The following is a 16,865-nucleotide window of genomic DNA, read 5'->3' on the forward strand; positions in this document are numbered from 1 at the left end:
GGAGCTTCCATATGCCATGGGTGTGGCTGTAAAAAGGGGGAAAAAATGAAGCTTAAAATAAGATTGAATCTTTTTTTCTGAATATATGATTGGATATCTCCAAATACCTCTTCATTGTAGAAAATGGTAAAAAATAAAGGAAATAAAGGAAGAAAAGGAAAAGTTTCTGTAAACCCACCAGCACAAGTGTCTTCTGGTGACCTATCCTAACAGGTGGCTTGTGCTCTCTTCAAGCTCTGTGCCAATACAGCTTTGCAAACTCTCTCGTCTTGCTCTGTCCCAGGCCCTGTGTCCCCTGCTAGTTCAGCTCTGTCCCTCTGACAGCCTGTGTTGTTTGTCACAGCTCTGGACTGACCGTGTGGAAGCCAGAGAGAACACTCCTCTTGTCTCTCCAGCGGCTTCTGAGTGGGGACTGAGTACCCTCCGCCCCCCAGCTGGCCAGCAGCCTGGCTCCTCAGCTCCAAGGACCCGTCTGCACCTCGGGGTCCTCTGCCCCAACCTGGCAAGTTGAGGAATCGAGATGGCCACCTGCCGCCTCCATGGGAACTTGGCTGTCTGCACAGCCTAGTGAGATCTTTCCAGAGCCCGCTCTCCTTCTGCAGCGCTGCAGGGGCGAGGATGACGCCTATATCCCTGTTTGAGCCCTCTGCTGTGGAAGAGACTGGGTTGCCTTCAGGTGGCAGCGTAGCCCCCGACCCTCCTCACATGAGTGCCTGTAGTGAGCGGTCCTGGAAGACTCTGGCTCTCTGTGGCTTGCACGTGGCAGCCTAGGAAGACAGCGACTGACCTCTGTGTAGAACTCCTCATGCCTACCTTTCTCCAGAGGAAAAGGAGGGCTCCCATTCCTCCGCCTGTTCTCCCGCCCCACCCCACCCGCCTCCTTTCTTCCTCGACTCTGAATTCCTGCTTGTCAGACCTTCCCAGACTGAAATCTCCAGTGTGGTGTACACTGAAGGCTGCTGGCTGCCTTACGGACACGTGGAGACCAGGCCTGATTTCGCTTCGCCCTCCTGCCACAGCCGCACTGTTCTGCCCGTCCTTGTACCCTTACTAAAGTAGGTAGTTGTGGAAATCGGAGCCTGAGGTGGATTTCCCAGGCCCGTTGTTGACTTCCAGAATGCCCCGGACTTCCTCTGCGCTAGATTTCTCTTTCTGTAACATCAGCCGTAGCGCCACCTCCCAACCATGGTGCAACGTGGATACTCTTAAGTAGTAGAGTGCCCCTGAGGATGTTTAGGACAAAGGTACAGTCAGCGCGAGCAGAGCATCCCTTCCTCCGACAAGTCTCGTCTCTCCGCAGTCCCTCTCTTTAAGCAGCTTCTTCATTAACCCCCCGGAACATTCTTCTATCCGCCAACCATGTTCTTTTCTGCCCGCCCCACCCATCTTCATATATTTTTCATCCCTCCATGAAAATGTTGCTCCGTTAGAGTTAGTCTTCCGGACACTCTCTCTCATCTGTCTTTACCTTAATGGTTCTGTTTTGTGTGACATCATAAAATGTTGGGGGGACCTGTCCTATTGAAATGACACTTCAGGGAATAAGTTCATGTCATGGTTGTTGGTTGGTTGGTTCTTTTGCCTTTTCCTTCTGCAAGAGCAAGAGCGAGATGTGCATGGCCATCGGCATTTGTCGCACGCTTTCCATACTGTTTCACGGTCTGTGCTGTTTCAGATACAGGTGTGGGTTCATGGGGCTTGGCCAATGGGTGCGTGTTGTTTGTCTCTGCCCACAGCCGTCCCTGTGCTCAGCTGTGAAGCTGCGACCCAGACTGAGGGGAGACCAGACCTGGCTGCGGTGACCTTGAGGAGAGGGTTGAGATCCCGAGCTTCACGATGCAGACCGAGGTCTTTAATAGATTACAAATCTTACATGGACACCAAGCTGCTGGTGGCGAGGTTCCTGGAGCAGTCCTCCTGCACTATGACCCCGGATATCCATGAACTTGTAGAAAACATTAAATCTGTCTTGAAGTCCGACGAGGAGCACATGGAGGAAGCCATCACAAGTGCCAGTTTTCTAGAACAGGTAGTTTTATTATTAATATCAGGCATGAGTCAAATAACTTGTTTCCATAGCAGCTGAAGCAGCTTCTTTGGTTTCCTATCCAAGACTCAGAAAGGTCATGGTCGCTGTATCAAGGGGGATGGGGTTAGGAGGTCTGGGGATGGAGAGGAGGAAGCTGATTGCTTTCTTTCCAGGTGTGGTGACTTGTTCATAGCCTTTTTGGCCCAAGAGAAGAGAAACCAATTTTTCTGGGATGTGGAAGCGTGCCTGGGGGAGCAGCTGCTGTGGTTTCTCTTCTCTTGGGCGAAAAAGACTGGGGTTTTCATCCTCACTGGGGTAAAAGTGAGGGCTGTGGGCAGCATGCAGTATATTCAACATCCCACTTCCAAAGTTGAAAATTTCCCTTGATCTGATGTGTTTTTTTAGCCCTTTGACAATGATGGACACACAGGAATTTTAATACTGGCAAGATCCTGGGAGCTGTTCACATTCCCATGAAATGTTTGGCGAGATTACCTAAGCTGATAGATTTAAAGAAATCAACACCTTTTCCTGTCCGTAGATTAAAAAGCACACGGGAGTTCCCATTGTAGCTCAGCAGGTTAAGAACCTGACACAGTGCCGGTGAGGATGTGGGTTCGATCCCTGGCCTTGCTCAGTGAGTTAAGGATCTGCTCTTTCCTGCAAGCTGCAGCGTAAGTCACAGATATGGCTTGGACCCACTGTTGCCATAGCTGCAGCATAGGCTGGCAGTTGCAGATTTGATTCAGTCCCAGCCTGGGAACTTCCATATGACACAGGTACAGCCATAAAAAGAAAAAAAAAAAAAAACCCACAAAAAACTCAAGGCAATCCCCAAACCACAAGTGTAGAGATAAAACTGGGCACATAAATATTCCACTTGGGTGTCAGCTTTCTTATTTTTAAAGTGGAGGGTTGGACTAGGTGGTCTCCCTATCTGTTTCTCTGAGTGAGTGGAACTTCCCTCTGAAACTGGGAATGGATCACAGCTTTCCTCATCCTCCTCTTCTAAAAGGAGTATTTGCCTTTTAGGTATTTGCTCCTTGCTCCATGTCTGTGGGGAGGTGGTTTTAAACCTCAGTACACAATGGCTCACGGGTGTTATTTGGCTGTGCTTGTGGGTGTGAAGCACCCATCAAATACTTCTTGTGTTGACTTGGCCTGATTCTCAGGGTCATTACCAGCTACAGGAGCCTAGCTAAGTTTTTAAGGCAGATAGAACACACCCCCTTCTCACTTTCCTCTCTGTTGCCCTTCCCACCTGCTGGCCTCTTAACAGAAACCAGAAGGCAAATTCTCTCCCAGCCCTCAGGGGCCTCTGGGGAGCAGGAGAGCAGCCTGATTTTACATGCCCGTCCAAAGGGGTACATGAACCATGGGCCCTCTTGTACGCTTTCTCAAAAAGTGGTCCACCCGTGGTCCTGGGTCAGGCTCCTGTTAGGAGCCTGTGTAGGAGGGACATTTACATCTGCATGTCCCTGGTCCACTCAGAGGTCATTCCCTGCCTCCCTCCCTCTGTTCAGCCCCAGTAGCCCAACAAACAGGACCAAGTACTGGAGGCTGCCAGATGCTGTTGAGGTAAGAACTGGAGCCTCTGCGAAGCTGTTGCAAAGCACCTCTTGCAAAGTTTTGCTTGCTGGAAAGCTGCTTTGGGAGAAAAGCACAAGCACTTACAGTCCAACAGATGCTCTCACTGCAGATGTCTGTGATGTCTTCGTGCGCAGACTGGATCAGATCTGGGCCACCTGCTAGGGCTTCCAGAACTGGACCCCAGTGGTGAGGCATCATAATGCCACACAACTCCCCAGAGAGAAAGAGGCAGGACAAGGGGAAGGGAGCTTTTACTTCTCACTCTACCCAGCTTTGGGCATTTTCACTTTCTCTAGTGTTATTGGAATGTGTTTTTATATCGGTTTTGATTTTTACCCATATTAAAACCACTTGTCCTCATTTACTGTGTAACAATAGTAGACATCTATGAATGTTAGGATTTTCTTCTTACTCAGGAAACAAAGACAGCCTTAAGGACAAATCTAATAATAGAGTGTTAGCAAAATTTCATGACCCATGGTTTAGGGGATTAACCTTTTGATGACCTTAAAGTCTCAGAATGGCATAGACTAAACAGAAAGTCATCCTAAAGATTGTGCTGTGATGTCAGACAGTCATAAAGCACTTGAGGAGTTCCCACAGCAGGCTAAGGATCTGGCTTGTCTCTGTGGAAGCGGTGGTTCCAATCCCAGCCCCGCATGGTGGGTTAAGGATGTGTTATTGCCGCAGCCGTGGCATAGGTCACCGCTGTGGCTTGGATTTGATCCCTGGCCCGGGAACTTCCGTATACCGCAGGTACAGCCATAAAAAGAAAAATATATATATATATAAATAAAAAAAATAAAGCACTTGAGTTTTTCTCAAGGTGCTCACAGCAATACAGGTCATAGGGACATGACCGTGTCATTTTTAAAAACTGTGTGTACACGACAGCTCTTCCCTATCTCAGTTGAATCAGGAATTTCCTTTTTTTTTTTTTTGCCATCTTATGATATATTTAAAGTTATGTATGTGGTACACTGCAAAATGGATCTAGCAGCAGAAACATTCTTAAGAGTTTTTAACAAATAAATTGGCCTGATTTTTATGTTGTGTATTGTGTTTTTAATTGAAGAGTTCTCAGATAGATTAGAGGCATCACTGGTTTTGGTTGACATTTTATAAATTTACTATCTATCTGGTCACAATCCCAGTGGTTATAAAATTTTCAAGTATGTGGGTATCACCCAGGTTCTTGTTAAAAATACAGATGCCGGAGTTCCCGTCATGGCCCAGCAGAGATGAATCCGACTAGGAACCATGAGATTTCAGGTTCGATCCGTGGCCTCGCTCAGTGGGTTAAGGATCTGGTGTTGCCATGAGCTGCGGTATAGGTCGCAGATGTGGCTTGGATCTGGCATTGCTGTGGCTCTGGCATAGGCCAGCGGCAACGGCTCTGGTCCGACCCCTAGCCTGGGAACCTCCATATGCCACGGGTGCGGCCCTAAAAAGACACGCACAAAAAAAGACAAAAAAATACAGATACCCAGCCCCCATCCCAGACTCCTGTGTCAGAACTGCTGTGAGGGGAGCAGGAAGTCCACGTTTCTGACAAGCTCCCCACTCCTCCAGTGATGTGCAGACCCACTAGAAATCACTGGCTTAGACCTCAGGGAAAATGGGGAAAAGTGATAAGAATGTTAAATATAAGCAAGAAATGGAAGTAGACAAACAGTTCAGCATGGCACGTCTACAGCTGAAGCAATAGAAAATTGGGGGAATTTCTTAGGAATTTCAGAAAAGAGACAATATGTTAAGACTCTTTGGAATTCCAGGTGAGTTCCTCTTTGGGAAAACACGTTTTTTCTTTCCCAGGGCAACTCAACTAAACATTCCATGGATGGATGTAGGAGGCAGGTCTGAGAGTCACATCTGGTGCAGCCTAACCTCTTGTCACCCTGTTTCTTCTCTCAAAGATCATGGCCCCGATGCAGCCCAGTGCCTCCAGGACCCCTGTGCTGCCCTCGAGAAGACAGCCTGGCCTGCTGCACCTGCGGAGCTGCGGAGATCTGAGCACCTTTGTCCCGGTGGGGCGGCCCAGAGCCGAGAGGAGGCCCCGGCGAGTGGAGGCCGAGAGGCCGCACAGCCTCATTGGTGTCATCCGGGAGACTGTCCTGTGAACTTGCGGGGCCGGGGCGCCTGAGGAGCAGGAAGAACGGTGGGCCCTGGAAGGCAGAGAGCCTCTCCCAGGGAGCAAACCCCCTTCCTCACTCTGTAGTTTGCTGGCTGGGAGTTGGGGGCCTCCTCTGGGTTCTCCTTAGAAAGGGGGGGACTCCCGGGAACATTGCCTCCCCCTGCTCTTTGACTCCCCTTTCTGCTGGCTGAGGGCACTTGAGGGGGACAACAAGTTCTTGCCAGCCTGTGTGGCTTTTGGATGTACCAAGTTGGAGGCCCGAATGAAGCAGCATCTCCTTTTCTGCTGGGCTGGCCCTGCTGTGGACGGAAACCGCTCAGAATCCGGTGCGCTCCCCATCCCCACCCCCGACGCCCCCAGGGGGCTCTTCCTCACAGAGTTCTTTACCTCGATGGAGGGGCAGAACTGCCGGGCTGCTATTTATAGCTGTCTGTGGCCTTGTGCTGTCAAGTGAGAGAGGAACTTGACACAGAAGCAGGATGGAAGCAGGAAGCACGGAAGCAGGACGATTAACCCCGATCTTCTGCAGTCGTCAGGCCTCATGCTAGGTCACTTTTAAATCTCATTCTCTTTAGGGAAAACAGGAAACTCACTCGGTGACAAATTTTAAGGAAGGCCATTTAGGGAGAGAATTCTTGTTGATTCCATTTATTCATGCTTGCAAAATTAGAGACGGCTAAGGCAGAACTGAGAATAAAAACATTTACCTCGGACCTCTGGGCTTGCTGTGCAATGTTTGTTTATGAGTAGGTGGTCAGGCCTTACCTTACTAAGAGTTTGGAACTTGGGGCCATGGTGGTCAGGTGGTCAGGTCTGGGCAGGCCACCAAACCAGCTTAATCCCCAAAGCACATAGCCCGGCGGGTAACAATGCCTCCTTCATGCATTCAGCCAGCGCTTGGCTTCACGGAGCTGCCTTCTTGTGAGGCCATGGGCAGCAAATCAGTAAAGTGATTGCAGATTGAGGATTAGTGCTAAGAAGGATGGGGGCCGTGAGAGAAGGCTTCTGCAAAGAAATTGCATTTGAGCTGGACCTGACTTTGAGGGTCAGGGAAGGGTGGTCCAGCCAGAGGGAACAACCAGTGCGAATCCCCCACCCCAACCCCCCATACTAGAGATGGCAGTGACTGCAGCCCTGCGCCAGGGGAGAGGCAGGGCGGAGCCTCAGGCTGGATTTTATGTTCACAGTGAGATATGATGGAAGAGTTTGCAACAGAAGAGTGCAGATGTAATTACATTTCAGAGGATCAGCATGCCACATGGAAACTAGTTTAGGTCAGGATATGGGATAAAGCGGAGTTGGACAAAGAGGCTATACACTGGGAGGCCCGCTGTTTTTGCTGGGCACCACCTGGGCTCTAGGTGCCCAGCGGGGGGCTTTACACTCTCATGTTACCCTCACTCCAGCCTCAGAGATGGGTGTGGTGACTGTCCCTATTTTACAGATGAGGAAAGTGAGGTTCAGTAACTTGCCCAAGACCACAGAGAAGTTGAGCACTAGAGATGTCATTTTCATTTACGCCTCCCAAATCATAGCAATTTGCCATTTCATGTTTCTGTGAACAAGTGGTTGCTGAGACTTCTAGCTTGGATTGTGGAGGCAAGACTCTCCTGGTTCTAAGCTAACACGCCAGACCAGCGTGGGAACTGGGGTGAGGTCAGGGGACAGAGTAAAGAGGAGGAGAGACCATTTGGAGGCACTGAGCTGGGGTGGAAAGTGCCCTGTGGGAGCAGAGCTGGAAATGAAGGCGAGATGGGGGGCTGGCCCATTTCCTGGGGTGAGCTGTGTTTATGGAGGAGGTTTATAGGAGCTTTTCAGAATGACAGTTTCTCCATTCCCATCTGCCTGGGCCTAGGCACTGAGTTCCCCAGGCAAGTGAGCAGTCTTTCCTAGAAGCCCTTGCTGTCACCACCAGATATGCCCGCTGGGGCCTGGCCCACTTCCCTGGGGCAAGCCCCTGCCCTCTTTGAGGGTCTCCACTGTGTCCCATGCCCTCCCAGGCTCACCGTCACTGTGAACTGCCCATGTCACCCTGTCTGGTTGCTCTCCTCCTTTTCCGATGTTTATTTTCCCCAGCCTGGTGTCTCCAGGTGAGGCCCAGGAGCTCTCAGCTACCAATTTGCTGCTCCTCCATGATCAGGGAGAAAAGGACAGCCTCACCCCTCTCAGACCTTACCTCCTGGCTGGCCTTTCTGACTTTCCTAGATTTACATTCTTTTTCCCCACTTTGGAAGCGCACCCCTTTCCATCTTCCGTCTGAAGTCCTTACCACGCACCTTCAGCAGCCATTGCCAACATCGCTGTACCCCCAAAGGCCCAGGGAAGGCAGGTGAGGACTGAGGGTGTGGACAGTGCCTGCTTCTAGCCTTGGGGAAGGGTCACAGAGATGGTCCCAGCCATCCCGAGGAGAGGGGAATTGCCGGCAATAACTGGAAGAGGAAAGGGAAACAGACTGAGGGCATCCCCTAACACATATCAGGAAGAAGTGGGGACCTGGCTCAGCTTTGAAGGATCGACCCTCAGCCTGGGGAATGGCCCATGTATTTCCAGGATCTGAAGGTATTGGTAAAGTCAGATAACTGACTTCTGTCTTACTTCTCAGACTTTAAAGGAACCTAAAGCAAAAAAAAATGTATGTCTTATAGATTACCATTTATCTTACAATAGGTAATACAATATTTTATCTCTGTTTGCCTTAGAGAACTTAGAGGCCACATGGTACTGCTCCCTGTTAGCTTGCAGGGTATAGTATACTTTGACATATATAGACATTGATAATGTGATATTCATGTGCGTGCAGAATTGAATGGGAGGGGGCAGCTGTTTTGCACTTGGAGTATCTTAAGAATCTGGTCCAGACATGGTAACAAAGCCTCTCAAATGTCCTTATCAAAAGTACCCCAGAAGTTTAATTAACTGGCATGGAGGGGGTATCTGAAATAAGTTTTCAGTGGTGAGGTGACTGTCTGGCTAGGAGCCCCAGACAGTCTTCGTTGCCTCTGCATCAGTGCAGAGTGAGAGTCTGGTCCCCGCTTCATGAGATGTTCATGGGACCGACCAGGACACAGTCTGCTTTTTGAGAATGTTGTTGCCTCTGCCCCAACCTTTCACACCTGTTGTGTGTCCACGTGTCTTAGGACAGAGCAGGACTTTCCCAGGCTTGCAAGGTGTTGTGTGCAGCTTGCCAGTGAGTATTGGTGTCTGGCTGGAAGAATATCCCCCAAATTTGCTTTCTTTGGAACATCCCAACTAACAGTGAGGTGTAAGGAAGGGGCTCCGTGCACCTCACTGCTAGAGGTTGCCCATATTTACCAAAATATGAACAGCCACATTTGCTAGGTCTGGTCACTCTACCCCTGTAGTTTGCAGCTGGGGAGACTGAGGCAGAGAGCTACATGTAGAGCTGTAGCAGGAGACCAGTGCTTCCAACTCCTGGACCAGGGCTGTTGGTGCAGGTCAGAGCTTCTCAAACTATTTGGGATGAAGGACCAGTGTTTCCCCCCTCCAATCTGTCACAGACCAAAAACTTTTATAATAAACCAGCTGAAAACTCTTAGCTGAAGCTGCTTTAACAGCCTACCCTAGACTGGATGACTGAAACAACAGAAATATTTATTTCTCACCATTCTGGAGCCTGGGAAGTCCAAGATCAAAGTTCTGGAAGACTCAGGCTCTGGTGAGAGCCGCCACCTTCCTGGCTTGCACACAGCCTCCTTCTTGCTGTGTACTCACGTGGTGGAGAGAGTTCTGGTCTCTTCATCTTCTAAGGGTACTAATCCCATCACAGGAGCTTCATCCTCAACCCAGTCACCTGCCAAAGGTCGCACATCCAAATACCATCACAGTGGGGATTAGGGCTTCAACATTCGGATTTTGAGGGAGCATAAAATTCAGTCAATGGTGCTGATTTAACAATGGCACTGATTACAGGAAAATGAAATAATAGTAACCAAAAAAAGACATAGAAAATGCAGAGCCCCTTCTCGTGTTATAGATATATTTAATATAAAATATTATATATATATTTTATTTTTTTAGGGCTGCACCCGAGGCATATGGACGTTTCCAGGCTAGGGGTTGAGTCGGAGCTGTAGCTGCTCACCTAGGCCACAGCCACAGCAATGTGGGATCCGAGCCGCATCTGCGACCTACACCACACCTCACAGCAACACCTGATTCTTAACCCACCAAGCAAGGTCAGGGATCGAACCCTCATCCTCATGGATACTAGTCGGTTTCATTAACCACTGAGCCATGCTGGGAACTCCAACGAAACTTTGTTTTTATGAGCAGTTTTAGGTTCACAGCAAAATTGACTGTTCTCATGTACCTCCTGCCCTCACACACGCTTGAGCTCTTGCACGAACAACATCCCTCACCAGAGTGGTACATTTGTGACAGTCGATGAAGCTGCATTGACATGTCATCTCCCAAAGTGCATAGTTTACAGGAGGCTTCACTCTTGGTGTTGTATATTCTGTGAGTTTTGACAAATGACCAATGACCCATATCTACCATTATAATATTAAACAGAGTAATTTCTCTGGCCTAAACATCCTTGGTGCTCTGCCAATTCATCCCTCCCTCCCTGCAACCCCTGGCAACCACCAGTCCTTTTACTGCCTCCATAATTTTGCCTGTTCCAAAATGTCATATAGTAGGAGTCACACAGTTTGGAGCTGCTTCCGGTTGACTTCACTTAGTCATACGCTTTTAAGTTTCCTCCATCCCTTTCTAGGACTTAATGGTTCATTTAACCCCCTTATTAAATTATTAGATTCAACAGTCATAATGGTACTTTAATGCTCTAACAAGGGAACATTTCAAAACACCCTCATTTTCTGAACTCGCTCCTGTCAGGGACCAGGAACAAAGAGTTCTCAGCTCGGGTCTGTGGCCCACACTTCAGTGCTGCTCAGGGTTCCCACTCCAGCCTGATTTTCCCGGTTTCATTTGAGCCGATTCTGCATGGACATTGATGGAGGGGGAGGAACTGCTGGACTGGGAAGGAGAGGGCAGGCAGACACCCTTCCCTCTGCACCCATGTGTCTCCAAGGGTGCCTGACCCCTGAGGACCCCTCACAGAGAAGCCCACACTGCCAAAATCCCTGGCTTGGAGAGACCCTCAGGATTAGGAAGAACTGGCAGAGGAAAGAGGCAGCTGTGGGCTCCACCCAGCAGGAGAGGAGCTGGGGAAGCAGCACAAAGGGGCTCATCTCTGCTCCCCTCCGCAGACTGGCCAGGATGCAGAAGAGAACAATGAGGGGGTGGGGCTGGGGGTCTGGACAAGGGCATCTTTGTTTCCAAGGCTTTCCTCCCTGGGACTCTGTAAGGGAAGCCAAGTCTGGGGCCAAAGGCACCACATTTCTCCCATTTCTCTCTCTCTGCAGGAACCTCCATCCTCTCATTCATTCAGCAGATAGTTATTGAGCGACAGAGTAGCAGGCAATGAGCCAGGTACAGAGGAGAGAATGTTGAGCCGGGACAAGGGGACCAACCAAAATACTAATAATAAATGCAAAGTTACACTTCTCTCAGCTGCATCTGATAGCTCTGAAGAACTGTCCAGAGAGGTAAGGAAGGAGCCAGGATATCCCTTGTCCTCCTGTCCTTTTTTTTTTTGTTGTTGGAAAAAGAAAAAAAGTAGTAGAACATCAAAAGATTAATGACTGATTCCAAAAAAAGAGACATCTGAAGGTAATGATTTTAGCTTGTGTTTTTCAATGTATGAGAAGTTGAAAGAGTCTCGGCTCATTGACATTATTCCTTAGATATGCACTTTAACTCTCTAGGGCCAGCATCCCATTTTCCTCCACGCTGAATTCCGCTGAAGGCACACCTGAGGGGCAGCTGCCGTGGATGATGGCTTGATGGCAGGCAATATCTGTTGCTTACTGGAATGGCAGGTGATATTCTTTGCTTACTGAAGTGGCCAGCAACATTTTTTTTTTTTGGGTCCACAGAACTATGGGAAGGTAAAGGAAATGTAGGATTGGAACCCACTGGAATGAAAACATTAACACCAGTGTATCACTTCAGAATAGTGATCATGACTAATAGTTACTGTGAGCCCTTCCAGAACTATTTTACTAATTTAGGTAATCTGCATATTACCCTTCATGATTCACCAGGGTGTGGTCAGGCCACCCAAGATGGCTGTTGTCTTGCTCTCTGTACATTCCCCTGCTCCACCAGTGCTTGCTTCACCTACACGTGTGCTAGTGACCTTTCTACATACTTGGCTCAGCCCTGCAGCTGGTGATTGTTTTTATCAAGGGGGTGGTGAGGGGCGGGGCCCTGCTGGTTTCCCTGGTAACCAAGGAGCCAGCAAGCCCTCAATTCACCCTATAACTGGCAAGCCCCCTTTGCTACTGGGAGAGGAGTCTGCTCCCCTGTCCTCCTGTCCTCTGCAGCCCACGGTGGGGAGTTGCTCCAGGACCTTGCTTCAAAAGTGTAAGCTTCCCCATCCATTAAACCATTGATGTCTCTGTTGCTAATACCAGGCTCTTTCTTTGATCTTGAAGCTGGGCCCATACAAGACTTTTAGGCCTGAAGGGTGATGCCCAACAATTGGTGAGCAGCGGGGAGACCAAGGAAACTCCCATGAGCGCCAAGATGTTGAGAAGTAAGGGGAATGGACAGTGGCAGGGCCATCCACTAGCATGTGGGGCCCTGAAGTTGTGGGGATGATCCCGAAAGTTGCAGGAGGGCGGGGAAATCCTGGGGTGGCCATCTAATATGTGGGACCCCATGGTGGCTGTTCTTGAGGAATGAGGGCCACGCAGACATCTGGAGAACAATGGCTCCTAATGGCTCTGCTGAGCATCATAGTGAACCTTTGGTAATTAGCTAAGCTAGCTCTCCAAGGAATTGGTATTTCTCTTCTTGTGCCTTTGAGATGTAAATGACCTGCCGGGGCTCTCAGGAACTTGAATCACCTGTGATCTCTAAGAGTAAAGGAGGAAAAAAAAAGAGCTTTCAGGTTCACTCCAAAGGAATAATTATGTTTTGGGAATGTCTATCTAAAATAGTCTCTCCAGATTTTGATAACTTGAAACCTGAGTTATTTTTTATTTTTTAAATGGAAGTATAGTCGATTTACAGTGTTGTGTTAGTTTCAGGTATACAGCACAGTGATTCAGTTACACATACTCATTTTCAGATTCTTTTTCCTTATAGGCTATAAGAAGAAAATGAGTACAGTTCCCTGTGCTATACAGTAGTTACTTGTTGGTTATCTATTTTTTATGTAGCAGTGTGTATATATTAATTCCAAACTCCTAGTTGATCCCCCTACCTTTCCCTTTGGTAACTATAAGTTTGTTTTCTATGTCTATGAGAACATTTCTGTTTTGTAGAAAACTTTATTTGTATAATTTTTAAAAATTCCACATGTAAGCAATATCATATATTTGTCTTTGGCTTACCTCACTTAGTATGATGATCTCTAGGTCCATCCATGTTGCTGGAAATGGCATTATTTCTGTGTGTGTGTGTGTGTGTATACACATCTTTTTATCCATTCATCTGTCCATGGACATTTAAATAGCTTCCATATCTTGGCTATTGGAGATAGTGCTGTTATGAACATTGGGGTGCATGTATCCTTTTCCAAATAGAGTTTTATCCAGATATATGCCCAGGAGTGGGATTGATAGATTATGGTAACTCTATTTTTAATTTAGATTTTTTTGTTACACCTGCAGCATGTGGAAGTTCCTGGGTCAGTGATCGAACCCTTGCCGCAGCAGTGACCCGAGTCACTGTGCTGACAATGCTGGATCCTTAATGCACCATGCCACAAGGGAATTCCTATTTTTAGTTTTTTTTAAAACCTCCATACTGTTCTTCACAGTGACTGCATATTTCCATGAACAGTGTAGGAAGATTCCTTTTCTCCACACCCTCTCCAGCTTTTGCTATTTGTAGACCTATTGATGATGGCCATTATGACTGGTATGAGGTGATACCTCATTGTATTTCTTTAATGATTATTGATGTTGAGCCTTTTTCCATATGCCTGTTGGCCATCTGTGTGTCATCTTTGGAGAAATGCCTAGATCATCTGCCCATTTTTTGATTGTTTTTTGTTTTTGATATTGAGCTGTTTGTATGTTATGGAAATTAATCCCTTGTCAGTTGTATTGCTTGAAAATATTTTCTCCCATTCAGTAGGTTGTCTTTTCATTTTGTTTACTGTTTCCTTTGTTGTGCAGAAGCTTTTAAGTTTAATTAGGTCCCATTTGTTCATTTTTGGTTTTATTTCCGTTATTCCAGAAAGTAGATCCAAAAAGATAATGCTGTGATTTATGTCAGAGAGTTCTGCATCTGTTTCCCTTTAGGAGTTTTATAGTATCCAGTTTTACATTTAGGTTTTTAATCCAGTTTGAATTTTATTTTGTATATGGAGTTAAAGAATGTTTTAATTTCATTCTTTTACATATAGCTGTCCAGCTTTCCCAGACCATTTATAGAAGAGACTGTTTTTTTTTCTATTGCATATTCTTGTGTCTCCTGCTGTAGATTAAATGACCATAAGTGTGTGGGTTTATTTCTAGGCTTTCAGTCCTGTTCCATTGTTCTTATGTCTGTTTTCATGCCAGTACTATATTGTTTTGATAACTGTAGCTTTGCAGTATAGTCTGAAACCAGCAAGACTGATTCCTCAAGCTCTATTTTTCTTTCTCAGGATTGCTTTTGTCAATAGAGGTCTTTTGTGTTTCCATTTCAATTCTAAATTGTTTTTTTTCCAGTTCTGTGAAAAATGCCATTGGTAATTTGATAGGGATTGCATTGAATCTGTAGATTGCTTTGGGTAGTATAGTCGTTTAAACAATATTGATTCATTCAGTCCAAGAACATGGTATATCTTTCCATTTGATTGTGTCATCTTCAATTTCTTTCATCAGTGTCTTATAGTTTTCAAAGTACATGTCTTTTGCCTACTTAGGTAGGTTTATTCCTAGGTATTGTATCCTGTTTGATGTGATGGTAAATGGGATTGTTTACTTAATTTGTCTTTATGATATTTCATTTTTAGTGTATAGAAATCCAAGGGATTTCTGTATATTTTGCATCCTGCAACTTTACTGAATTTTTTGATGAACTCTCGTAGTTTTGTGATAGCATCTTTTGGATTTTCTGTGTCAGTTGCAAACAGTGACCGTTTTACTTCCTTTCCCATTTGGATTCCTTGTATTTCTTTTTCTCCTCCAATTGCCATGGCTATTGCAAAACTATATTCAGTAAAAGTGGTAAGACTAGGTATCCTTGTCTTGTTCCTAATCTTAGAGGAAATGCTTTCAGCTTTTCACTGTTGAGTATGATGTTAGCTGTGGGTTTGCCATATATGGCCTTTATTATGTTGAGGTATGTTCCTTCTGTGCTCACTTTCTGGAGAGTTTTCATCATAAACTAAAGGTTTTCCTGCATCTATTGAGATGATATGGTTTTTATTCTTTAATGTGTTAATATGGTGTATCACACAGATTGATTTGCCGATATTAAAAAAATCTTTGCGTCTGTAGGATAAATCCCACTTGATAACTTGATTGTGGTGTATGATCCTTTTAATGAATTGTCGCACTTGGTTTTCTAGTATTTTATTTTACTGAGGATTTTTGCATCTATGTTCATCCATGATATTGGCCTATAATTTTTTGGTGGTATCTCTTTTTTTTTTACCTTTTAAAATATATTTTATTTAGAATGTGGAAAACTGTAACTTCCACCTTTTTCTTTCTTTCTTTTATTTTCCCACTGTACAGCAAGGGGATCAAGTTATCCTTACATGTATACATTACAATTACATTTTTTTCCCCCACCCTTTGTTCTGTTGTATCTTTGGTTTTAATGTCAGGGTAATGGTGGCCTCATAGAAAGAGTTTGGGAGTGTTGCTTCCTCTGCCATTTTTTTGGAATAGTTTCAGAAGGATAGGTGTTTAATTTTTCTAAATGTTTGGTAGAATCTGCTTGTGAAACCCTATGTTTCTGGACTTTTGTTTATTGAAAGTTTAAATTACTGACTCAATTTAAGTACTGGTAATTGGTCTGTTTATATGTTCTATTTCTTCCTGGTTCAGTTTTGGGTAATCCTATCTTTTTCGTCTTTTGTCTCTATTTCTGCTCTAATCTTTATGATTTCTTTCTACTAACTTTGGATTTTGTTTGTTCTTTCTCTAGTTGCTTTAGGTGTAAAGTTAGGTTGTTTATTTGTGATTTTTTTTTTTCTTGTTTGCTGAGGTAAGTTTGTTTCGCTATAAACTTCCTCTTAGAATTGCTTTTGCTGTGTCTCATAGGCTTGGGTTTTTGTGTTTTCATTTGTCTCTAGGATTTTTTTTATTTCATCTTTGATTTCTTCAGTGATCCATTGGTTGTTTAGTAGCATATTTTTTAGCCTCTATTTGTGGGTTTTTGCAGGTTTTTTTCTTGCAGTTGATTCTAATCTCATAGCATTTTGGTCAGAAAAGATGCTTGATATGGTTTCAATTTTCTGAAATCTAGGTACTCTCCTGTTTTTTAATTGAATGCCATATAAATATAACTAAGTCCACCTGGTCTAATGTGTCATTTAAATTCTGTTTTCTTAGTGATTTTCTGTCTGGACAATATGTCCATTGTTATAAGTGGGGTGTTAAAGTCCACCACTATTGTTATGTTACTATCAATTTCTCCTTTATGTCTGTTATCATTTACCTTATATGTTAAGGTACTCCTATGTTGGGTCCACACATATTTACAGTTGGTATAGCTTGTTCTTGGGTTAATTCTTTTGATCATTACGCAGTGTCCTTCTTTGTCTCTTTGTTTTAAAGTCTATTTTGCCTGATATGAGTATTGCTACTCCAGGTTTTTTTTAAATTTCCATTTGCATGGAATACATTTTTCCATTCTTCTCACTTTCAGTCTGTATGTGTCTCTAGATTTGAAGTGGGTTTCTTGTAGACAGGATATATACAGGTCTTGTTTTGGTATCCATTCAGCCAGTGTATGTCTTTTGGTTGGAGCACTTGATCCATTTACATTTAAGGTAATTATTGATATATCTGTTCCTCTTTGCATTTTGTTAATTGTTTTGGATTTATTTGGGGGAATCTTTTTCTTCCCTACCTC

The 16,865-nt window shown here is 45.4% G+C and overlaps 1 protein-coding gene across 3 annotated transcripts in view; it reads left to right on the plus strand.

Moving 5' to 3' along the window:
• FAM189A2 (family with sequence similarity 189 member A2) overlaps nucleotides 1–6,466 on the plus strand; it is a 66,775-nt gene extending 60,309 nt beyond the window's left edge. For all 3 annotated transcript variants that reach the window (XM_021064674.1, XM_021064669.1, XM_005660150.3), the window contains 2 exons: nucleotides 1,737–2,029; nucleotides 5,536–6,466. In XM_021064674.1, coding sequence (XP_020920333.1) covers nucleotides 1,737–2,029; nucleotides 5,536–5,739 — 497 coding nt within the window. In that variant the 3' untranslated portion in view covers nucleotides 5,740–6,466. The remainder of the gene's footprint in view (nucleotides 1–1,736; nucleotides 2,030–5,535) is intronic.

This window comes from Sus scrofa, chromosome 1 (genome assembly GCF_000003025.6).
Source record: "Sus scrofa isolate TJ Tabasco breed Duroc chromosome 1, Sscrofa11.1, whole genome shotgun sequence".
In the NCBI taxonomy this organism is placed as follows: domain Eukaryota; kingdom Metazoa; phylum Chordata; class Mammalia; order Artiodactyla; family Suidae; genus Sus; species Sus scrofa.